This window comes from Hyla sarda, chromosome 1 (genome assembly GCF_029499605.1).
Source record: "Hyla sarda isolate aHylSar1 chromosome 1, aHylSar1.hap1, whole genome shotgun sequence".
NCBI classification, from domain to species: domain Eukaryota; kingdom Metazoa; phylum Chordata; class Amphibia; order Anura; family Hylidae; genus Hyla; species Hyla sarda.
In genome coordinates, this window is record NC_079189.1 from 367,075,301 (window position 1) to 367,100,537 (window position 25,237).

Consider the following 25,237-nt stretch of genomic DNA (forward strand, 5'->3'; position numbering starts at 1 on the left):
TACTCCAGCATTTGACACCTTATCCCCTATTACAGGGAGCATTGGAGATACATAAGTATAGCCCTTCTGCACTCCCATAGAGATGCATGGAGTGGAGCATTTTGGTTCTATGCTTTGTGCACAGGGACATTTGGACCCTGCTCTGAAGAATATGGGGGCACACAGTAGTCGAACCCCCTGCCATCAGACACCTTTTCTATATCCGGTGGATAGTGAACAAGGTGTCAAACACTGAATTATCTCTTTAAAAATATTATTGCGTTTTATCTAGGTTTAATTTTGATTAGAATCAATTAATCACATATATATTCATATTATATTATTTTCTATACCTTATTATCTCCTTATCATAATCTATATTCGTGTATTTTCCATGAGTCAACATTAAATATTAGCAGTTAATGTATTTAGTATCCATATAGACCTAAAACACTAACTTTGATAATGTTTAGGCCTCTTTCACACACACAATTCTTTTAGTGATTTTAAATGCTTGTAACAATACCAAGTATTGAGTTTTTCATGGTATTTTTCTTCAAACTATTTTGGTGCCGTTTTTTATTTCCTTCTAGGGTTTTTCAATCCTATGGCGAAGCCTTGAGAGAAAAGCACAAAAAACGGTATAGAGCATAATGAATTTTATAAAAAAAACTATTCACATAAAAAAAGCCGCAAAAGAAGGCTTTTTATATGCAAACTTTTTCAGGATATCACTATAGACTTTAAACATCGAGCCACAGCATTATATAAAAAAATATATATATATAAAAAACATAACAAAGCACTGTATGTGTGAATCCAGCCTTAAGAAAGAAAATGTATTCTGAAATTTAAGAAGTTATATAACTCACCACACAATGTCAACTCGACTACATGGTGACTATGGTTTGCATCATACTATTGTACTCATTTTCTTGAACATGAAGATGAAATGTTTATTTCACAAGTTTTTTTTTTTTTTTTACTTGGTGCAAAGTACAGACAAACAAGCTTTATAGTTCAAAATTCTTTTATCTCAAATACGTCATAAGTTCAGAATCTAGTAAATCATTCCTTGCTAAAAACCTTCAAATTGTTATTTTCTTTTAGAGCATTTAACTAAATTGTTACAATAACATCTAAAGTGGTTAAATAAAAACACCAGTTGTAAAAAGTTACATAAAACCAATAAATGATAACACAAGATTAAAAAAATTGCTTAAAAATTACTTTTACAAAATTTATGTTTACAGTCACAGCAGGTAATAGTAAAAGGAAAGGAGCCTACTTGCCCCTTCTATACCCTCAGTGCTATACTGCTTTAATTTCTTAGGGACACAGCAATTTTTCAGTTGTATCACTTATTAGTCATATATCTATAACTATTGTGACAACCCGTCTAGGGGATTAGCTCTCGGATCGTCCTGGTCACTTGCCACGGGACATGTTCCTCACAATAACAGAGCAGACCACAGTTCGCATACAAGTCTGGCTCCTTGCCAGCTTTATTTCCACAGGTTGCAGGGGAAAACAAACATAACACTGGAACAAAATAAAATCCTAGACCGTCTGGTCACTGACTACACATTTCAGCATGCCCTGATTACTATCTGGTGAGCTACCCTCAGCCAGTCAAACATATGACTCCTGCAACCTGTTACTCACAGTTCACACCACTCCTTGGACCACTCATAACTTCAGCTGTGTACTTCCTCAACAGGGTCCGAGTGTCTCTCCCTACAGCAGCATGATGTTTCCCAGGGAGAGCCCCAACTATTTTGTTTCCTTTCCTTTTAAACACACTTTCCCTTCCTGATACCTCATTAATCAGGCCACAGGTGGAGCATTCTCCAGAGTTAGCAAGGGAAATACAGCCTTTACTTGCCACACTGCCACATATCCCCCCCCCCCCTTTGCTCAGACCACCGGGAAGGAGCACATATGTTTGAAAGGCAGAAACCATCCGCCTTTCCTTTCTCTTGGACAACTTTTGTCCCACAGTCTCTGAAGTCCTTGACTTTTTTCTTCCGGACATTTACCAGCCACCAATTGCAAGTCTCTCGGTCACACCTCTCCAGTACCAGGTTCTTCACCCTGGTGTGGGCAGGGTTCTTGAAATTAAGGACAGAGAGGACCGATGCTTCTAACCTTTGTCTTCTTCTGGCTTGCCAGACCTCTGCCTCTGCTTCAGAGAATCTTTCGGCCTCAGTGGCTTCACCAACCACTGTCTTGTTCTCTGTAGCTTCAGAGGACCTCCGACACGGGTCCATCTCAGTTTCAACTTTAGAGGGCTTCCCACCTGGTTTCACCACAGTTTTGACTTCAGTGGATTTCTCACATGGTTTCACCTCATCCCTTCCAGCTTTCTCTTTAGGGGCATCAGCTTCCTCAGGTTTGGCTTCAGAGTCTTTGGCTCCTTCAGATTCTTGTGTAGAATCAGCTTCTACTTCTGTTTGGCTCTTCTCTGCAGCTTCTTCAGGCTTACTCTTCTCATCACCTGTAGCTTCAGTTGTGCCATTCTCTTTACTCATAGCTTTTGAGGTTGACTCTGGTTTAGCTTCTGCTTCAGAGGACTTCTTACAGGGCTTCACCTTAATCTTAGAATTAGAGGACTTTTTACCGGGCTTCAGAGAAAGCATCCCTGTATCCCGTAACTTCTGCCCCAGAAGCCTTTCTTGAGCCAATTCCACCATAGCTTGGTCTCTGCTCTCTTTTAGAACTTCCTGGTCCTCTTCCTTTTTCTCACATTTTCGCTGCTTACACTGGAGCTTAGCGGACTTCATCCTCTCACTGTCAATAATTCTGTCAAGTCCCTGACAGTATCATCCGAAGACAGCAATTGTTTCCACAACTGTTCATTGTCCGCCAGCACAGCCACCTGCTCGTAGAGTTGCGCTCCCAGCAAAACCAAGGCAGCTACGTGGGACCTACGGCACGTTTCGTTCTGCGCTTCCAGGCTCTCTTTTAAGATCTTCATGTCATCTTTCAGCTTTATATATTTCAGCTGCTCACTCTTGAGCTTTGCGAAGATCATCTTCTCACTGTCCAGCAACTGTTTCTTGGTCTTCTCTAACTCATTGATAAATTTTCCACTCTCACCAATCTGAGAACAGGAGATCTCAGATCTATCTGAACAGAGATCTCAGATCTATCTTGTTTTCATGTTTCAGAGTCTCAACTTGTTCCAGAGCCTCCTCATACTGCTCGTTGTCATGACGAGCAGATTGAAAAGCATGTGCAAGGACACTCTCCGCCTTGACTTCCTCCTCAAGTTGTCTCTTAGCTTTAGAGACACTCTCCAGATTGCTGGCAAGAGCCTCAACTTCCATCTTCATTTCATTCTTCTCTTTTTCTATTTTTTCCATGGCTACCAGCCTAGCATTGTGATCACTCCGCAAAGCCTGATATGCACCATATAGAAGACTCACTTCTTCCTCCTGGAATTACATCCGCTTGGCCAGACTCTGTACTTCACTCTCCTTGCTGGTTGCAAGACCCTGGGAGCGGGACAGTTCATCCTGCAGAGCCACGAACTCACTTCTGTGGTGCTCCATGACTTTTTCCAGCCTAAGCCTCGCTTCTTGCTCTTTCTTAAAGTCAGCAAGCGATTGGTCCTTCTCCTCTGTCAAGCGATGTACCTCTTTTTCTTTCTCCGTCAACTTCACAGAAACCATCTGCAGGGATTCTTCCAGATTCTGGATCTGCTCCAGTTTTTTCCCAAGGCCAGCTCTTCTTTTCCGAGACCTTTTACTGACAGAGGTCTCCTCACTCTCGCTGTTAGACCTTGAGACATCCTCTGGTCCTCTGTCAGACACTCGACCCAGTTTTTCTCCATCTCTAGATGAAGTCTCCCCATTTTTTCAGGGTTGCGGACACTTTTGCCTCGTCATCATCCTCAACAACAGGTGCCACCGACACCTGGCACTCTTCCTCTCCCACCACATTGGCAACTCTGGAGACTCTTGCTAAACCCTCCCGTTGGACCGGCAATCCCTTGGCGTTAAGTTTGTTGCCCCTAGCAAAAACTTCAATGGCTCTGGGCACCAGCGAGTCAGGGTGATTCCCGAACAGTTCCTCTGAACTGTCTCTCGGCTCCTTGGCAGACTTTTCTTTTGTCTTGTCACAGTCTCTCCACGGCCTGGCTAAAACGACTCCTGGGGCTCTGGGTCCTGGGTCTGCAACAATATCTGGTCTTCCTGGTTACAACCCCTCTCTGGTCCAGACGCCACATCTCCTTCACTTAGGACTCTGTCTGTGACCGTAAGCGCAGCCCCCAGCTCCACTGGTACTCTCTTCTGGAGTTTTGTTTTTTCACAGCCATTTCTGTTGCTTCTATTCCAGTCACCTCTTTAACTTGACTCGTGGACTGTTCTTTAGCTCCCCTAGTGGCCTGGCACACTCCCACCTGACATATACCTAGGGTCTGCTGACACTCCCCAACCTCATCCTCTGCTGAGTTATTGTCTCCTGCTATGTGGTGCAAATCAAGTGTTGTGAGCCTATCAGGTGTTCCTGCTCTAGTCACCTGACTATCTTCCCACAACTGCTGAAAAAACTGAAAATCCTTCCCCAGTACTACTTCATACTCTAAGCTAGGCTCAATTGCAACCTTATGACTTATGGTACCATTGGGAGTAGAAATACACACATTTACTGTTTTATAACCCCAAATACCGGCTTGTATAGACATTACAGCAGGGTCTGGCTTTCTGCAGCTGGTCTTTACCAGACTTATTACACATTTTGGATCTAACAAAACCATCATCTTTTTACCTTCTATTTCCAGCTCACACAGGTTTTCTTTTGTCCTGTGAGAGGTGGGAATAGAACTCTTTACATCAGAACACATTAACATAAGTGTTTCAAGATAAGCATTATCAGCCTGCATGGGTTCACAATATACAGCACCATTCACACAGTCCAGTAGAGACACCTCAGTCCTCACTACTTCCGGAACCTTTGGCTGCAAACTCTCAGGTGCACTCTCAGCATCCCACAGCTGCCAGAAATACGGAAAGTCTCTGCCCAGTACAATTTCCACTGTAAGTTCTGCACATACCTCCATCACATGCCCCAAAACATGTATCAAAGGTAATTTGAACAGTCTTACCGGGCTCCGGGCGGGACTTCACAAAGATAATTATTTCTGGCATAATCTGAGATACAGTCTGGCAACAATCCAAGTCCACTCACAGTGGGATTCCGCCCACCAACAACTCACGGGACCTCGGCTTCATCCTGGCGACCACCGGTTGTGGCCCACGTCGGTTGCCCCCAGCAACGGCCTGCCGATGTCATTTTTCCAGAAAAAAAATCTCGATCGGTTGCCCCTAGCAACGCTCCTCCACAGACACCATCCTGTGCTCGAACTCCTCTGCTGGGCTCCTCAGACTTGCAATCTTGCAGGGGGTTGCTCCTAGCAATGGCTCCTCTCCAACTCGCCCGTTGGTTGCCCTTGGCAACAGATTGCCCTTAGCAACGGCGTGTCCGCATCCTCCACCAAAATGTGACGACCCGTCTTGGGGATAAGCTCTCGGATCGTCCTGGTCACTTGCCACGGGACACGTTCCTCACAATAGCACAGCAGACCACTGGTGAGCTAGTGAAACATATGACTCCTGCAACCTGTTACTCACAGTTCACACCACTCCTTGGACCACTCACAACTTCAGCTGTGTGCTTCCTCAACAGGGCCCGAGTGTCTCGTTACAGCGACATGCTGTTTCCCAGGGAGAGCCCCAACTATTCTGTTTCCTTTCCTTTTAAACACACTTTCCCTTCCTGATACCTCATTAATCAGGCCACAGGTGGAGCATTCTCCAGAGTTAGCAAGGGAAATACACCCTTTACTTGCCACACTGCCACACTATATATGTTGATAAATTGTTATATTGCTAGGATAAAGGGGGGGGGGGGTTAGTCCTGTCTAAAAACTAATTAGGTTCCTGATATAAATGGGTATGTCCAGTCCAATTAATATTTAATGAGTAAAAACTTGTTTATTTCAATAGATGAAAACGATAGTAAAACATATACTGTATATGTATATATATATATATATATATATATATATATATATATATATATATGGTGTATGAGTATTCAGCAGCAGGGCCCTTGCAGCTGCTCCCACGCACCAATATATTAATTAAAGAGATATTCCAGGATAATCTTTTTTTATATCAACTGGCAACAGATTTGTAAATTACTTCTATTAAAAAAATCTTAATCCTTCCAGTAGTTATCAGCTGCTGAAGTTGAGTTGTTCTTTTCATTCTGACAACAGTGCTCTCTGCTGACACCTCTGCTTGTCTCATGAACTGTCCGGAGTAGGGGCAAATCCCCATAGCAAATCTAATGTTTCCGACAGTTCCTGAGACAAGCAGAGGTGTCAGCAGAGAGCACTGTTGTCAGCATAAAAAGAACAACTCAACTTCAGCAGCTGATAACTACTGGAAGGATTAAGATTTCTTTAATAGAAGTAATTTACAAATATGTTTTATCAGTTGATATAAAAAAAAAAAAAAAAAGTTTTTCCCTGGTATACCCCTTTTATTAAAACTATAGCTTAGTGAAAATAAAATAGTTGCATATATGGCCGAATCTTTTGTGTTGCTTAATAATAGAAGTATTATAGACAGAAGTATTGTAAATATGATGCTAATTAAGCACTTATACTCCACCGGAGAATATCTATAATATCTAACAGTATCAGTAGTTCACGCTTTCGGTGCACGAGGATGGCGCCATCATTACTACAAACCTTTGGCCAGCACACTACAGCAATATACTTCTCTCTCTCAATGACCCATTAAGGCTGGGTTCACATCACGTTTTCTCCCATACGGGAGCGCATACGGCAGGGGGGAGCTAAAACCTCACGCTCCCGTATGCCTTGGTATGCGCTCCCGTATGTAATTCATTTCAATGAGCCGGCCGGAGTGAAACGTTCGGTCCGATCAGCTCAAATTTGTGCTTTTACAATTTACAATTTTGCGCTTTTACAAACGGACCTAAAACCGTGGTTGACCACAGTTTTAGGTCCGGGGAAAAAGCGCATACAGTGCAAAAATGAGCCGACCGGACCAAACGTTTCACTCTGGCCGGCTCATTGAAATGAATTACATAAGGGAGCACATACAAGGCATACGGGAGCGCGAGGTTTTAGCTCCCCCCTGCCGTATGCGCTCCCGTATGGGAGAAAACGTGATGTGAACCAGCCCTAACCCGGGTGTGTTTGTTGGAGCCTACTGGGCAATTGCAAGAGCGCCCAGGGACCACTTCAGAATTGGTGAGAACACATAGCACTACAAATCCGCATGAATTTTTATCTATCTTATAAAGACTGATAGAGCCTTCACAGAAGGCACATTTTACTTACTGTTTGCTTTCAGTATATGAACTTGCATCACATTGCGCTTTCAGTACGTTTTATAAGAACTGCACCTTTCTCCCCTACAGGAATGGACGTAACGATCGCCTCATAGGATACCATTTTCTTTTACAGCGATCTCTATCTACAAAAACATCAGTGCAAAGCGCTACCATTATAACCCTCAAGAACTATACTGTATATCTTCTTCCAACAGGAATGGACTATAAGTAACCTTCACAGAAGACATATATATACAAACAAATGCTGTTAGAAATGTTCTCTCTAGAGAAGTTACAATACAGTGCGGCAATAAGCTTGCTTCATAGAAATTTCACATTGCTACATACATTTACAATGTGTTACAATTATTGTTTTTATATAGCAGTTAATAGACTAATCTATTTTAGCTATTGCTTATAATACAATGTATCTCTGAGTATTTCTTATCTCATTTTAATTCATTTTATTTAGATTTTATTATATCTAATAGCAATACTTCTATTATTTAGCAACACAAAAGACTCTGCCATATATTCAACTATTATATTTTCACTGAGCTGTAGATATATTTTATATATACATAAATATATATATATATATATATATATATATATATACATACACGTCTTCTGCCATTTTTCAGGGTGTTTAGGGAACACATCCTTAACTGTATACCAGTTCTCATATAGCCATCCATCTAATGTTGTAGCGCAACCTTTTTTCAAAATTTTTTCAGTTTTGCACTTTCGTTTTTTTCTCCTCACCTTCTAAAAGCCATAACGCTTTTAAATTTTCCACCTACAGACCCATATGGGGCTTGTTTTTTGAGTCACCAATTTTGCTTTTTAATGACTAACTCACTTACTCATGTAAGCAGTGATACCACATGTTTATTTATTTTTTGTTCCTAAAAAATAGGAAAAAGGTGATTTAAACTTTTTTGTGAAGGTGCTCATTCATTTTTTTTTACATTTACATTTAATGCACTTTTTTTTAAGTCCCCATAGAGGACTATTAGTTGCAATCTTGCTATTGCATACACTGAGCAATGCTGCGTCATAGCATTGATTAGTGTTATCAGCGCTCCATTACGACAGGATGCTGAGGCTGCCTGCAGCAAAGTAGCACTGATCGGATGGGACGGAGGCAGGCAGAGACTCATCCGCTTTGAGCTCCCAGTGTGGATAGCCTCCTGTCTGGTATATGTATTAATTGGAATAAATCTTTTCTTATGTTGTTGGATGGAGAGGCCTCCATTGTTAAGGTCAATGAAAAAATCTCAATAAAGTGTGTACATCATCATTAAATATCTGGGTATTGAAATATCTCCCTTTTTAAACAAATTTAAACGTAAATTGATGGCATGGTGCAAACTTCCCATCTCTGTAATCGGTAGAATTAATCTTCTTAAAATGGTGTAAATGCTGCAATTATTATTATTATTTTTTTCAATAAAAATATTTCAATTGCAATAATTATAAATTCTTTATAAAATTTCACCTTCAATATCTTCACATATTATAAAAATTTTCTAAAAAAGAACCCCCCCCCCCTTACAATTCTCATATCTGGGTTCAGTGCCCTGTCCAACCCACCCAACCCACATATATTCATTTACTTCTATCATTAATCCCTCCTCTTCCTTTCCCTTCCCTATCCCTGAGGCTAGGAAAAAAAAGAATAAAAAAAAAAAAACAACAAAAAATAAAAAAAAAACACAATTATTATATCTACTTCATAATTCCCCAGTTTGGCTTCCTATAGGTTTGTTTCAAAGAATTGATTGTCAATTTAGGGAATTAATCTGGAATCGCAGAAAGCTTAAACTTAAAATAGTTAATTTACAAAGACCAAAGGATGGAGGTGGTCTGGCCCTCCCTAACCCCTGACTTTACTTTATCTCCTCCCAGGGACAACATCTAAGAGGATGGACAGACATTAAAGGGGTTATCCACCATAAGGTGATTTAAGTACGTACCTGGCAGACAGTAATGAACATGCTTAGGAAGGATCTGCACTTTTCTTGGGATTACCATAACACTGTGGCTAGCTGTTTGGGAACTGCTATTTCCGGTTTGACTTTTCTTTTTTTTACTACAAATCCCACAATTCCATTTTCCTCCCTCCCACACATCAGCCACCCCACCCATTGAAACATAAATGAGCTGCATCCATTCAAAGACCTGTGGTTTTCAATCAGGGTGCCTACAGCTGTTGCAGATTGAGCTTTCTCCCACCAAGCGATTGCTCCCCCCATTGAAGCAGACAGGCTCCCTGTCCTCAGCTGAGAAGTGAGTCAGGTCTTGGCCGCAATTTTTACTGCAAAAACATGTATATCCTACTTCAAAATTACTACATAAAGTGTGGAGTAGAAGAAAACAAATAAGAGGGATAGGTAATTTTGTCAATTAACTCCTTTATGAAGTAATCCCTTTGGTTTTGAATTGTTGGAAAAAGCAGGTATATTATAGTTGAAAAATTTGTTTAGATTTGGAATCTTGAAGTCTTTTACCAAACTCCAAGAGGAGTTTTCTCTTCCACAAACCTTTTTTTTTTCAATATATTCAACTGAGACATGCTATTGATGCTGAACAAACAAAATCTCCGTTAATATACCAAAATAATCTAGCATTAACCCCTTAAGGACGCAGGGCGTAAATGTACGTCCTGGTGCGGTGGTACTTAACGCACCAGGACGTACATTTACGTCCTAAGCATAACCGCGGGCATCGGAGCGATGCCCGTGTCATGCGCGGCTGATCTCTGCTGCTGATCGCAGCCAGGGACCCGCTGGCAATGGCCGACGCCCGCGATCTTGCGGGCGTCCGCCATTAACCCCTCAGGTGCCGGGATCAATACAGAAAGCGGCATCTGCGGCAGTGTGCGATTTGAATGAATGATCGGATCGCCCGCAGCGCTGCTGCGGGGATCCGATCATTCATAACGCCGCACGGAGGTCCCCTCTCCTTCCTCCGTGCGGCTCCCGGCGTCTCCTGCTCTGGTCTGTGATCGAGCAGACCAGAGCAGAAGATGACTGAAAACACTGATCTGTTCTATGTCCTATACATAGAACAGATCAGTATTAGCAATCATGGTATTGCTATGAATAGTCCCCTATGGGGACTATTCAAGTGTAAAAAAAAATGTAAAAGTAAAAGTAAAAAAAAAGTGAAAAATCCCCTCCCCCAATAAAAAAGTAAAACGTCAGTTTTTTCCTATTTTACCCCCAAAAAGCGTAATTTTTTTTTTATAGACATATTTGGTATCGCCGCGTGCGTAAATGTCCGAACTATTAAAATAAAATGTTAATGATCCCGTACGGTTAACGGCGTGAACGAAAAAAAAAAAAAGTCCAAAATTCCTACTTTTTTAATACATTTTATTAAAAAAAAATATAAAAAATGTATTAAAAGTTTTTTATATGCAAATGTGGTATCAAAAAAAAGTACAGATCATGGCACAAAAAATGAGCCCCTATACCGCCGCTTATACGGAAAAATAAAAAAGTTATAGGTCATCAAAATAAAGGGATTATAAACGTACTAATTTGGTTAAAAAGTTTGTGATTTTTTTTAAGCGCAACAATAATATAAAAGTATGTAATAATGGGTATCATTTTAATCATATTGACCCTCAGAATAAAGAACACACGTCATTTTTACCATAAATTGTACGGCGTGAAAACAAAACCTTCCAAAATTAGCAAAATTTCGTTTTTCGTTTTAATTTCCACACAAAAATAGTGTTTTTTGGTTGCGCCATACATTTTATGATATAATGAGTTAGGTCATTACAAAGGGCAACTGGTCGTGCAAAAAACAAGCCCTCATACTAGTCTGTGGCTGAAAATATAAAAGAGTTATGATTTTTAGAAGGTGAGGAGGAAAAAATGAAAACGTAAAAATTAAATTGTCCTTAAGGCCAAAATGGGCTGAGTCCTTAAGGGGTTAAATGTAATAACTACAACAACCAGATCTTTGGGTTTTATTTCAAGATTGTATACTTTTTTGTTTGACAAATATCTGGTAAAATGTAACGTTACGCCATTTGAGAAATGTTTTTTAAAAGATAATGTTGTAACTTCTGAACAGTGATACTCAGTTTTAAAAGCAGTTCCCAATCAAAGTTTAGCTAAGAGTGGATCGTTGACACAAATATATACTTTAGATAGAACATATCAAACACCATCTTTCCTTTGTAAAATTGGTCTAAAACAAGACTCAAATCTTGATGTTTTTTGTCTTATGCCGATTTAATGCATATGCTATGAAGCAGTACCTGTTTTGAGGAGTACTGGAACTCAATCTGTGGATTTATTAAAAATCAATATAATATTGAAATACCAAAGGACCCAGGAATCTGTGTCCTTTGATATTTAGATGACTTGTCTATTAGTTCTAATTATAAGATTCCATTGGGCCGTATTTTATATGCAGCAAGGAAACGGCTCTGGAAGTCCAGTGTTCCTCCAACATTGACTCAACTCATTTCCAAGATAAAATGTTCTTTAAGTTTGGAAAGCGCTATATATATATATATATATATATATATATATATATATATATATATATATATATGTGTATATATATATATCTCAATAGGAATAACATTTCTACTTACAAAAACATGTGGGTACAATGGATTGAAAATTTTGATTGCTGAACATATAAATAATCTTCCAATGTTTTTTCTTCTTCTTCTTTTCTTCTTCCCCTGCAGCACTGGGGGTGGGTGGGATAAGGGGATACAAATTTTAACTGATATTGTATTATCATGCTCATTGGTACTATATTGGTGTGTATTATCTTGTTTATGAGCTTTGTATGCAATACTGTTTAGTAAAAATTACATAGTATAACCTGTAAAAAGTGTAAAAAATTTAATAAAAAGTTCTTAAATAAAAGTATGAAACGTAAAAATGAAATAAAAAAATGCCCCTTTCCCAATAAAAGCCCTGTATTATCACCAAAAAAGATGAAAAGCACAAATCATATGCATAATAGGTATTGCCACATCCATAATGACATGTACTATAAAACTATAATGTAAATTATCCCATGCGATGTCCCGTAAAAAAAAACAATAAAAAAGCGCAATATTCGCCAATTTTGGTACAAATGGCAGAATAAAAAAGATCAAAAGGTAGCACGTATCGCAAAAATGATGCCAATAAAAAGTACAGCTCATCCAGCAAAAAATAAGCCCTTACTCAATGGCGTTGGACGAAAAATAAAAAGTTAAAGCTGTTGGAAAATGAATGGCAGAAAAAGAATTTTGCTCAGAAAAGGAAAAAGAACATAGAAAGCTATATAAAATGGGTATCGCAATAATGGTACTGACCCACAGAATAAATATAACATCACTTTTACTGAACATTGTACACCATAAAAAAAAATGTAAAAATGCCAGAATTTTTCCCATTTTTCACAATATTTGGGAGTTTTTCACAAAAAATGCTGCATGTGTCAACAAAAATGCCCCACCTATATAAAGTAAAATATGTCAGGAAAAAAACTATATCAAAATCACTCCATTCAGAAAAAGCGTTCTAAAGTTATTACAATTTAAAGTGGCTCATGTCAAATAAAAAAAAAAAAAAAGAGCCTGGTCATTAGGATAAAAATGGGTTCGTCCTTAAGGGGTTACCGTATTTTTCGCCGTATAAGACGCACTTTTTCTTCCCCAAAACTGGGGGGGAAAAGTCGGTGCGTCTTATACGGCGAATATACCCCTATCGCGGCGGTCCCTGCGGCCATCAACGGCCGGGACCCGCGGGTAATACAGGACATCACCGATCGCGGTGATGCCCTGTATTAACCCTTCAGACGTGGCGATCAAAGCTGACCGCCGCGTCTGAAGGGAAAGTGACACTAACCCGGCTGTTCAGTCGGGCGGCGGTCCCAAACAGCCCGACTGAATAGCCGGGTTAGTGCTTACAGGACACCGGGGGGGACCTTACCTGCCTCCTCGGTGTCTTCTCCGTTCAGGGATCCGCTGTATGGCCGGTGCTCTCCTTCCTCGTCATCACGTCGTCGCGTATGTGCGTCGGCGTGCGTAACGACGTGATGGCGGCGACGGAGAGCGAGGATACCCGTCCGACAGCAGAGACGTTCTGGAGCGACGGGAACACAGCAACAGCGATGGACCGACATCCAGGGCAGCGGTGACGGGTCCGGAGCGGCAGGTACACGTGAGTATTACCTCCTCCTGCAGTGGTCTTCAATCTGCAGACCTCCAGATGTTGCAAAACTACAACTCCCAGCATGCCCGGACAGCCGTTGGCTGTCCGGTCATGCTGGGAGTTGTAGTTTTGCAACATCTGGAGGTCCGCAGGTTGAAGACCACTATTGGGTTCAAAATCTTTATTTTTTTAGATTTTGCCCCTAAAAATTGGGTGCGTCTTATACGCCGGTGCGTCCTATAGGACGAAAAATACGGTAATTAGACCCCTTTGTTAGCGCAAATCCCAAACGAGAACCCAGGTATTTGTTTAGTGTCCTTTATCCAGCTTTCACCTACATTCTTTGGGTAAAGATTGAAATTTCCAATTAAAACCCCCTGAGCGCCCCTCCCTGACAATTTTAGTATCCTGCCTCTCTTCACTGAATTTTCTCAAAAATATTTTTCTTTTACTAACAACGTTCCTTGTATTGCTCTCTAAATAACACTGTAGTATGTTTTTGTAAAGTTGCAAATAATTCTAAATAATTTAGCTGATAAATATCAAGTCTATATTTGTGTCATAAGAAGACTTTGTCTCAAAATACTGTTAAGGTTTTCAATAGATGATTCAAGGAAGTCCCATGACTATAGTTTGTCCTTTCTAGAACGCAGCAGATGTGTTGGTGAAAGTGAAGCATTCCTCACAAGACATGGCACACAAGACATGAATGAGTCACCTGTAGATAGAATTGTTGTTACGCTGCTGACACATTCATTTGCCCTCATTTTTAAAAATTGTTACGAAAAAAAATAGCTTTCAATCCTCCTATAAATCTTTTGTTATAAGTCAAAATAAAAAAGAAACAACATAAATAAATGTATATGTATTGAAATATTTAACAGTGAAACGGAGATTTGAAGCAGTGAATCAGTTCTATCGCAGAAAGGTTTTGTTGCAGCTTTGGTGCAGTTGTTTTGTATGGGTTGTTTTATCCAAAATTGGGATTGGATAGAAAAATGTCTCTTCCAATGGCTATGTTGACACAAAAAGGTGAAGATTCTTTAAAACTAATGCAACAATTTCATAAACTCAACATATTTTTTCTTGTTCTTCATTTTATTTTATTTTTTTCATATTTTAGATTGTGTTCTTTGAAGATGCCCAGAAACAATCAAAGCTGGCTCAGAAGTGGAAGTTTGATGAAAGCGACATTCAAGAACTTGGCAAGAAGTAAATATCTATTATAATTTAATAGGCTGTGGTAACAATTTTGCAATGGGGATCCCAATTAGCAATGGACACCTTAATCAGATGTTAGTGCGCCTCATCCCGTAAACACTGATATTTACAGTATCTCACACAAGTCAATACACCCCTCACTTTTTTGTAAATATTTTATTATATATTTTCATGTGATAACACTGAAGAAATGACCCTCTGCTACAATGCAAAGTAGTGAGTGCACAGCCTGTATAACAGTGTTTAATGTTGTGTCCCCTCAGAATAACTCAACACGTAATAATATACCATAATAAAATAACTCTCAAAATAACTCAACAGCCATTACATAGTTACATAGTTAGTACGGTTTAAAAAGAGACCTGCCCATCAAGTGTAACCAAGGAGTGAAGGGAAGGCATATGGGTGGATGAAGGGGAGGGGATTCTATATTTATGCATTAAAGGGGTATTCCAGGAAAAAACTTTTTTTTATATATCAACTGGCTCCAGAAAGTTAAACAGATTTGTAAATTACTTCTATTAAAAAAAATCTTAATCCTTTCAGTACTTATGAGCTTCTAAAGTTAAGGTTGTTCTTCTCTGTCTAAATCCTCTCTGATGACACCTGTCTCAGGAAACGCCCAGTTTAGAAGCAAATCCCCATAGCAAACCTCTTCTAAACTGGGCATTTCCTGAGACAGGTGTCATCAGAGGGGATTTAGACAGAAAAGAACAACCTTAACTTCAGAAGCTCATAAGTACTGAAAGGATTAAGATTTTTTAATAGAAGTAATTTACAAATCTGTTTAACTTTCTGGAGCCAGTTGATTTATAAAAAAGTTTTTTCCTGGAATACCCCTTTAATGTTATTTTTTTTCTAGGAATGTAGCTTACCCTGTTAAGGAATGACTATGAATGTAGCTAAACTCAACTGTTCCTGCTTGGACCAGTTCCTGAGGTAGACTGTTCCATACATTTACAGTTCTCATGGTAAAGAAAGATTGTTGACCCTGAAGACTAAACCTTTTCTTCTCCAGATGGAGGGAGTGCCCCTTGTCTTTTGAGGAGGTTTTACATGGAACTGTTTTTCTCATTTTTATTATATGGGCTATTTATATACTTAAATAAATTGCTAAGATGTTCCATGCCCCTTATTAGTTTAGTTGCACGTCTCTGCACCTTTCCTGCTCTATAGCATCCCATTTATAAATTTTTTCCCAAAACTAAACAGCATACTGCAGGTGAGGGCGTGCCAATGCTTTATAAAGCAGTAGTATTATGTCCCTGACAATATCCTGCTGGCTTTAGAAGCAGCTGCCTGACATTGCATGCTATTCTGTAATCTATGATCTACAAGTACAACCAGATCCTTCTCTACCAGTGACTCTCCCAGTTTTACATCACCCAAGACATGCATGTTATTAGTACCCAGATGCATAACTTTACATTTATCCACATAGAACCTCATTTGCCAAGTGGATGCCCAGACACTCAGTGGGGGTCATGTATCAAAGTTTTTACCCCTGTTTTGTGTTAAAATTTTAGCACCTTTTTTTGCATACATTCCGGTGGAGCATTTCCTCCAGATACGTAGGTTTCGGTGTACCTTGGAGTGACATATTTAGTACACATGAATTTATTAACTGCGTACATTTCGTTTACCCACAGAAATCTTGCGCAATGACCATATTTTTAACGCAAATATAAGCCATCTTGGACTGCTCGTGGCAAGATGCTCTAAATCATCGATTTCATTTTTCAAAGAATGGATTGATGAGATTACTATATTTGCCCGCTATTTATGAAACTCTGCGCTTGATTGATAAATTTTGCGCTTCTGCGCATAATTTAGAATTTGCCAAAAGGGGTAAACTGCTTCTACCATACAGAAATAATGATACATGTCCCCCAGTGTGTCCAAGTCAGCTTGTAACTTATGCACATCTCCTAAAGACTGTACTGTGCTACAACACTTGGTGTCATCTGCAAAGATAGAAACAGAGCTGTTAATCCCAACTTCTGTATCATTAATAAATATAAATAAGTTAAACAAAAGCGGACCCAGTACCTAGAAGTACACAGTAGATATATAGATCAGCTCACCCTTCCTATACGGATGGTGTTTGAGGCAGCATCAGCGTTGTATGCGTCTGGAAGCTCGGAGGAAATCACTAGAGCTGGGTCTCCAGGTGTAGCAATACCAGGGAAAAACAGGATATCCAGCTCCCAAGAAAAAATAGTTAAAAATCCAACTTTAATGAAAAATCATATAAAAGCACAAAATATAGATGGAAAAATAGTGAAAAATTAAAACATAAAAACACAATCGAAACGCTGACACGTTTAGACTTATCAATAAGTCTTAGTCATGGCCATGACTAAGACTTATTGATAAGTCGAAACGCATCGGTGTTTTGTTTGTGTTTTTATGTTTAAATTTTTCACAATTTTTCCACCTATAATTTGTGCTTTTATATGATTTTTTTCCTCATAACCCTTTAAATTTTACATCTAAAAATCCATATGATGGCTTATTTTTTTGTGCCACCAATTCTACTTTGCAGTGACATCAGTCATTTTACCCAAAAATCTACGGCTAAACGGAAAAAAAAATTATTGTGCGACGAAATTGAAGAAAAAATGCCCTTTTGTAAATTTTTGGGGCTTCCGTTTCTACGCAGTACATTTTTCGGTAAAACTGTCACCTTATCTTTAGTCTGTAGGTCCATACGATTAAAATGATACCCTACTTATATAGGTTTGATGTTGTCGTACTTCTGTAAAAAATCTACATGATATATGCAGAAAAATGTATACGTTTAAAATTGTCATCTTCTGAACCCTATAACTTTTTTATTTTTCCGCATATGGGGCGGTATGAGGAGTCATTTTTTGCGCGGTGATCTGAAGTTTTTAGCGGTACCATTTCTGTATTGATCGGACTTTTTATTTATTTTTTCATGATATAAAAAGCGACCAAAAAGACGTTATTTTGGACTTTCGATTTTTTTTGAGCGTACGCCATTGACCGTGCGGTTTAATTAATGATATATTTTCATACTTCAGACATTTACACACGCGGTGATACACATATGTTTATATTTATTTTTATTTACATGGTGTTTTTTTTAATGGGAAAAGGGGGGTGATTTGAACTTTTATTAAGGAAAGGGTTAAATCACAATTCATTAACTTTTTTTAAAACTTTTTTTTTTGCAGTATAATAGCCCCCATAGGGACCTATAACACTGCACACACTGATTGCCAGCACTGTTCACTGCAAAGCAATAGCTTTGCAATGATCAGCGTTATTGGCAGTCGATTGCTCAAGCCTGCATGTCAGGCTTGGAGCAATCAATCGCTGAGGGAACACGCCGGAGGCAGGTAAGAGAATCTCTGCTCGTGTCTCAGCTGATCGGGACACCGCATTTTCACTGCGGTAGTCCCGATCAGCCCCGCTGAGCAGCCGGGCAGCTTTCACTTTCGGTTTAGACGCGGTGTTCAACTTTGAACGCCACGTCTAAAGGGTTAATAGCGCGCGGCACCGCGATCGCTGCCGCGCACTATTAGCCCCGGGTCCCGGCATCAGATACATGCCGGGACCGTCCCGATATGATGCGGGGTCACCGCGTGACCCCGCGTTATATCGCGGGAGCCGGCCAAGGACGTAAATAGACGTCCTTGGTCATTAAGGGGTTAAATATCTTAGTCCTTCCAGTACTTATAAACAGCTGTATACTACAGAGCTGTGTAGTTCTTTTCAGTCTGACCACAGTGCTCTCTGCTAACACCTCTGTCCATGGCAGGAACTGTTCAGAGTAGGAGCAAATCCCCAGCAAACCGATCTTGCTCTGGACAGTTCCTGACATGTACAGAGGTGTCAGCAGAGATCCCCGTGGTCAGACAGAAAAGAACAACTCAGTTTCCTTTGTAATATACAGCAGCTGATAAGTACTGAAAGGGTTAAGATTTTTGAATAGAAGTAATTTACAAATCTGTTTAACTTTCTGCCACCAGTTAATAAAAAGAATAATTTATTTTCCACCAGAGTACCCCTTTAACAGCTAGAGGCTGTGCGCTCACTACTTGACAGTGTCTTTTTTTTAGTGTTGCCATGTGAAAAGATATAATAAGATATTTACAAAATGTGAAGGGTGGACTCACTTATGTGAAATACTGTGCAAATAGAGCACTAGATTTAAAAAAGAGCTTGACTATATAAAACATAATAATGACAACCAATATGGCCACACTCACAGGGATTGTCATTCAAACTTTGATAACTAAAGCAAATTACCTAGCTGTGTCTATACAGTATATGCACAATTTCACAATGTTGCTTTATAACTAGGCAGATACAGAAATATCACCCCCCCCCCCAGCACCCTCTCTCATATTACATTGGGAGTTGGGGTGTTTAATATAAATCCTTACCTAGTGCAACCTGCCATTGTCTAAATTTAAAGATAATCTGGTCAAAATTCAAAGATCATATTGGAAGTTTTTAATTCCTTTTTCCAAGAAAAATCCTCATTGACCTTTTGCTTATAGAAATGGGATTTGAACATGTCTGTCTGACCATAGATGTTTATGACCAGCTTTACATATTTATTAGGGTGATGATGATGTCTTGGTTTATTAATGTATCAATCTTTATGATTTTAGTGAATTCTTTATGCCAGGAATGATTGATACCCATATCCACGCACCCCAGTACACCTTTATTGGAACAGGAATGGAAAGGCCTCTTTTGGAGTGGTTGGAATACACCACGTTCCCAATCGAAGATACATTCTCAGATGTAGAAATTGCTAGCAACATTTACAGAACAGTTGTGGTAAGTCTACAGAAGTTATGCATTTTCCTATGTTTTGTTTCTCTTTTAATAATTTTTTTATTTATCTATTTTTCGCTTATAACTAGAGATGAGCAAATTTTTGAAAAATTCGATTCGGCCGATTCGGCGATTTAAAAAATAAAAAAATCGATTCGATCCAAATAAATTTTCGACAAATTTTTATTAGTAATGTATTTTAATGTGTTTAATAAAGTGTGTATGTTTCACTTTTTTCTCAATTTTTTTTTATTTTTTAGGTAGTACGACTACTCCCAGCATGGAACAAACTGTTCCATGATGGGAGTAGTAGTACCTGTGCTAATAGACAGATCGCCCTGGGTGTCACTCCTGACACGCGCTGCAATCGTCCTGTATAATGTATAGATGCGGGCGGCTTTCTCGCATCTAGATAGGACGATCACATCGGGTGTCAGGAGTGACACCTGCTGTGATCTGTCCTCAACTGCAGGTACTACTGCTCCCAATATGGAGCACACTCTGCACCATGCTGGGAGCTGTAGTACCAGCATTAATAGACAGATCGCAGTGGGTGTCACTTCTGACACCCGATGCGATTGTCCTGTATAATGTATAGATGCGGGCGGCCGGCCGCTCTTCTCTGGTCCCACTGTAGTATGAGTATATGCCGTATATATACCTATTCATATTTCCCGCAGAGAGCTGTGATTGGTTCCAGCCATCTGACCAATCACAGCTCTCTGTGGGAAATATGAATAAGTGATGTGAATTCTATTCACATCACTGGCCAGCCTGAGTATAGTGCCGAGATGTGAGTGCAGGAGAAAGCCGCTCCATCTCTGCAATAGAAAGGACAAACACATCGGGTACCAGGGATGACACCCGGGGTGATCTGTTTATTAGTATAGGCACTACAGATCCCATCATGGAACAGTCTGTTCCATAGAGAAAAAATTGAAATACACATACACACACTTTATTAAAGGAAAACTGTCACTTGTTTTCTCCCCCACTATCCACAGGTACTCGTGGATAGTGCGGAAAACGCTGATTAAAACGAGCCCTACCTTGTCCGGATCTGCGCTGCCGTTCTCCCGCAATTGTAGTTTTATTATCTGTTGAAATCTTCCTGTAACTGGCGGGCGGGGCTTCGGCGCTTAACTGGCACTGACGTCAGTGCCGCTTATGAATATTCATCCCCCTCCCTCCAGTTCTCCCTCTCTTTGCTACTCCTAACTGGGGGGGAGGGGGATGAATATTCATAAGCGGCGCTGACGTCAGTGCCAGTTAAGCGCTGAAGCCCCGCCCATGCCAGTTACAGGAAGATTTCAACAGATAATAAAACTACGATTGCGGGAGAGCGGCGGCGCAGATCCGGACAAGTTAGGGCTCAGTTTAATCAGCGTCTCCCGCACTATCCACCAGTACCTGTGAATTTTTTTTTATTGTTGGCTACATTTTTAGGTCCCTGCCTGCCCACATAAATTGATCCCTGTTTAAAAATTAACATTAACATTTTTTTTTTTTTGGTCTTTAAATTTTCGGGAGTGGGCAGGGACCAGAAAATTCAGCACTCAATATTAAAAATGAATGAGGATGAGGAGTGCATATAATATTTTTTTTTTTAGTTTTCGGGGCAAAAAATGGGGCTAAAAAAGTAAAGTGAAAATTAAAAAAAATTGTGATTTAGAACGAAAACTAGAAAAAAAAATTTTTCATGAAATTCAGAATGAATTCGACTTCGTCTGATTCAATTCCCTCATCTCTACTAATAACCATCAGCAACACCAAGTAACAATAAGGCCATGTTCACACATCGGAATTTTCATGCAGAATTTCTCATTGGAATTCTGCACCAAGATTTCACAGTAACAGAGTTCCATTAAATTCAACAGGATTCTGCTGTGCTGTGCACACCTCGGAATTTCCGCGCCAGCAACATTTTCTGTTTCTGGCACTGAAATTATGATTCCGGTGTCCGCAGAAAGAATGAACATGTCCATTCTTTCGCTGGACTTCGCACGGAGTGCATTGCCTTTTATGAGATGGTGCATTCCCATGTGGCCCCCAGTCTGCAGTATTCTGTGCAGATATTCTGACGTGTAAACATAGCCTAATTGAAAACGAAAGAGGGGGTGGTAGTGGTAATGAATTTATCAAGTGCAAATGTTACACAAAAAGTCACAAACCCCTTCAAAACAATGCAAATCTACACCAGCCCAGTCCTGCCTTACAAAACTGTCTTTGAAAAGCATTTTCAAAAAGGCATACATTTTTGCCGCAACTACAACGTTTTAAGCAAAAAGTCGCAGAGGAAACGAGGAATCATACAAAACAGTGTTTTGAATTGATTTATTGTTTTTTGCTTACGTGGGCCAAATGTATCAACCCCCCTTGAGTGTATGAAAAAAAAAATTGGTTGCACATAAGCGAAACCAAAGCAAAAATAAATCACTTTAAAACACACTTTCAAAATACAACATTGATAAATCTCCCCCCTAGTTTTTCACTCATGTGGACCAGATTAACCTTGGTCTGCCAAAGATGAGTACGCAATCTCTTTTTTTTTTTTTTAGCTTCCAGAGAGGCTATGCGTACCACCATTTTTGTTTATCCTAGCAGAGTTGGTTCTGGCTGATTGTAATTGTAAGAGTAAGGAGTGGATATTCTTATTCTGGATATGCTGCATGTTTGGTGTATTGGACATGCCGTATCATTTTGGCCATCAAGCGCTTAAAGTTCAAAGGATAGAGAAACATATAAGTGTATGCATATAAACAATTAATTAATGAAGGACCTTGTATTGAAGTCAGTGTGCCTGGAAATCAGTGTCATCCTCTGTAAATGCTGCAGATGTCTGACTCTCCTTCACATGCTTCAGCTGCCACTGCTAAGTTCAATAAGGCACGGTAGTGAGCAGAGCAGGGAGATAACCATGTTCCCATACCCCCACCCGGTCAGCAAATCTGTCCATATTTGACAGGATGGAGTAGTTAGGACGCAGCAGCCTAGGAGACAAGGGTCTGATAACAAAACTAATGAGACAGAGACCCCTAGTGGCAGTTTTTCACATCTATAGAATAAAAAAAAATATATATATATATCTGTTAAGAAAATGCTTAAGCACACAAGAAAAAGGGAAAAATGGATACGCGCCCCTAGTGTAATATGTCAAACAATAATAATGAAATGATAAGCGGGTTTACACTCACCATATGGGGTTGTGCTAAGAGCACAACACCTCAGTAGACATCTGGTTAAATGTGATGCTTGGATCTGAAGCTGCGGCTTTATCTGGAATCAGCAATGCTGGTCCAGTGGAAAGATGCTCGAGTTTAAACAAAAATGAAGCTCCTAGGCGCTGATCAAATGAAGTGGGTAGATGCGGACACAGAAATATTGTCCAAAAAACAGATTTATTAGTAAGAAACAACGCATTTCCGGTCTGTAATGGACCCTTCGTCAGCTGATGAAGGGTCCATTACGGACTGGAAACGCGCTGTTTCGTGCTAATAAATCCATTTTTTGGACAATATTTCTGTGTCCGCATCTACCCACTTCATTTGATCAGCGCTTAGGAGCTTCAATTTTGTTTTAACTCGAGCAAGAGAATGCTTAAGGCGGTATTGAATGTAAACAAATAAAATACATTTTTTCCTGATGACAGTGACTCTGTAAATGGACATAGCTGTTAACTTTTCTAAAAATATGAATTTAAAAAGTTAATGTATTGTTTGTGTGGATGTTTTTACAGAGAAGAACATTAAAATTTGGTACAACAACAGCTTGTTACTTTGCTACAATACATACAGATGCTTCCATTGTGCTGGCTGACACTGCAAGTAAGAGTAACATTAGTTGCATGTTTGGAGTTTTATGTTTTTTAAAGTTTATCCTGGTTCACATACTGTGGGAAATACAGAAGACACAGCTGGGGAAATAAATAAAAACTGTCCCACCGTACCACAGCCATGCCCAAGAACACCCATCCTCCTTCTACAATATTCTAACTAATACCAATGAGGAGCCGTACAGTGTGGTTGAAGCAATCACACTCTTATCAGTCTCTTGCAACCTGTACATACATAGGAGTGTGGTTTCAGCAATCCGGCTCCTATCGCCCTCGTATTTCAGCATGTATACACGGCTTAAGGGTACGTTCACACGTGTGGATTTATAGCGCATTTTACGCTGCAGATCCGTCGCTGAAGGACCTCTGAAGGCCCTTAAATATGCCTGCTCGGAGCGGCAGTACTCCGCTCCGAGCATAGATACTGCGATGTGCGAGTCGCCGCGCATGCGCGGTGTACTCGCACACTTCGAAGCCGCTTCCCCTGCTCAATGAGCTAGGCCAAGAGCTGCGCATGGCGACTTGCACATCGCAGTGTGTCTGCTCATAGCGGCGTATTGCCGCTCCGAGCAGGCACATATAAAGGCAGCATACAGGAGGTCCTTTAGCGGTGGATCTGCAGCTAAATACGCTGCAAAAATCTGCACGTGTGAACGTACCCTAAGAGAGAAAGGAGTGTAATTGCTACACCCACACTCCTATTACCCTCATGCAACTTGTACATACTCAGGAGTGTAGTTGCAACAATCACTCATATCACCCTTAGATCTCAGCATGTACACACTTTCTCCGACTGACAGGAGTGGATTGCTGCAACCATACTTCCATCTCATTAAGGCAGCCTGTACATGCCTAAATATCAAAGACAGTTTACAAAACAAAAGTTTCCCTTCTAAGTGAAAAGAAAAGTTACAATATATATGTAACTTTAAGATAGTGTAATATATGTAACGCCGATTCATGACATAGTACCTCTAAAAGATAGTCATACAAAATATTAAATAATAATAAAATATTACCAATAATACCAGTAAACAAGGAAGAATATTATCACCATACATATTACCATTATACTGTTACTGACCAATTCCTGCATACTAAGACCAGTATTATCAAAAATACCAGTATACAAGGAGGAATATTCTCACCATTCATATTACCATCATACGGTCACTGACCAAATCCTTCATACTGAGACCAATATTACCCATGATACCAGTATACAAGGAGGAATATTTTCACCATATTTTCACCATATTTTCACCATATATGTAACCATCATACTGTTACTGACCAACCCAGTTTAACTCCTTAAGGACTCATGACGCACTGCTACGTCATGAGTCCGCTCCCAATCTATAACGCTGGGCCACGGCGTGGCCCCACGTCATAGCAGGTCGGGCCGGGACCCGTGGCTAATAGCGCGCGGCACTGATCACAGTGCGGCGCGCTATTAACCCTTCAGACGCAGCGATCAAAGTTGATCGCCGAGTCTGAAAACGAAAGTAAACCGTTCCCAGCAGCTCAGTCGGGCTGATCGGAACATCGTGATAAAATCGCGATGTTCCGATCAGCTGGGACGCAGGCGGAGGTCTCCTTACCTCTCTCCGCGGCGTCCGATTGTCGATTGCTCCAAGCCTGAGCTACAGGCTTGAGCAATCGACCGCCTATCTGACTGATCCCTGCAAAGCTATGGCTTTGCAGGGATCAGCATAAGAGATCAGTGTGTGCAGTGCTATAGCTCCCTATGGGAGCTATAACACTGCAAAAAAAAAAGTGAAAAAAAAGTTAACAAAGGTCATTTAACCCCTTCCCTATTAAAAGTTTGAATCGC

General features: G+C 40.1%; 1 protein-coding gene across 4 annotated transcripts in view; it reads left to right on the forward strand.

Moving 5' to 3' along the window:
- The window catches only part of GDA (guanine deaminase), a 103,167-nt gene that overhangs the window by 23,293 nt on the left and 54,637 nt on the right, over positions 1 to 25,237 (forward strand). For 3 of the 4 annotated variants that reach the window (XM_056523094.1, XM_056523096.1, XM_056523097.1), the window contains exons 2-4: positions 14,659 to 14,747; positions 19,403 to 19,574; positions 23,308 to 23,395. In XM_056523094.1, the coding sequence (XP_056379069.1) occupies positions 14,659 to 14,747; positions 19,403 to 19,574; positions 23,308 to 23,395 (349 nt within the window). Of the gene's footprint in view, positions 1 to 14,658; positions 14,748 to 15,618; positions 15,696 to 19,402; positions 19,575 to 23,307; positions 23,396 to 25,237 lie in introns of all 4 variants that reach the window. The other variant, XM_056523095.1, reaches the window with a different exon arrangement.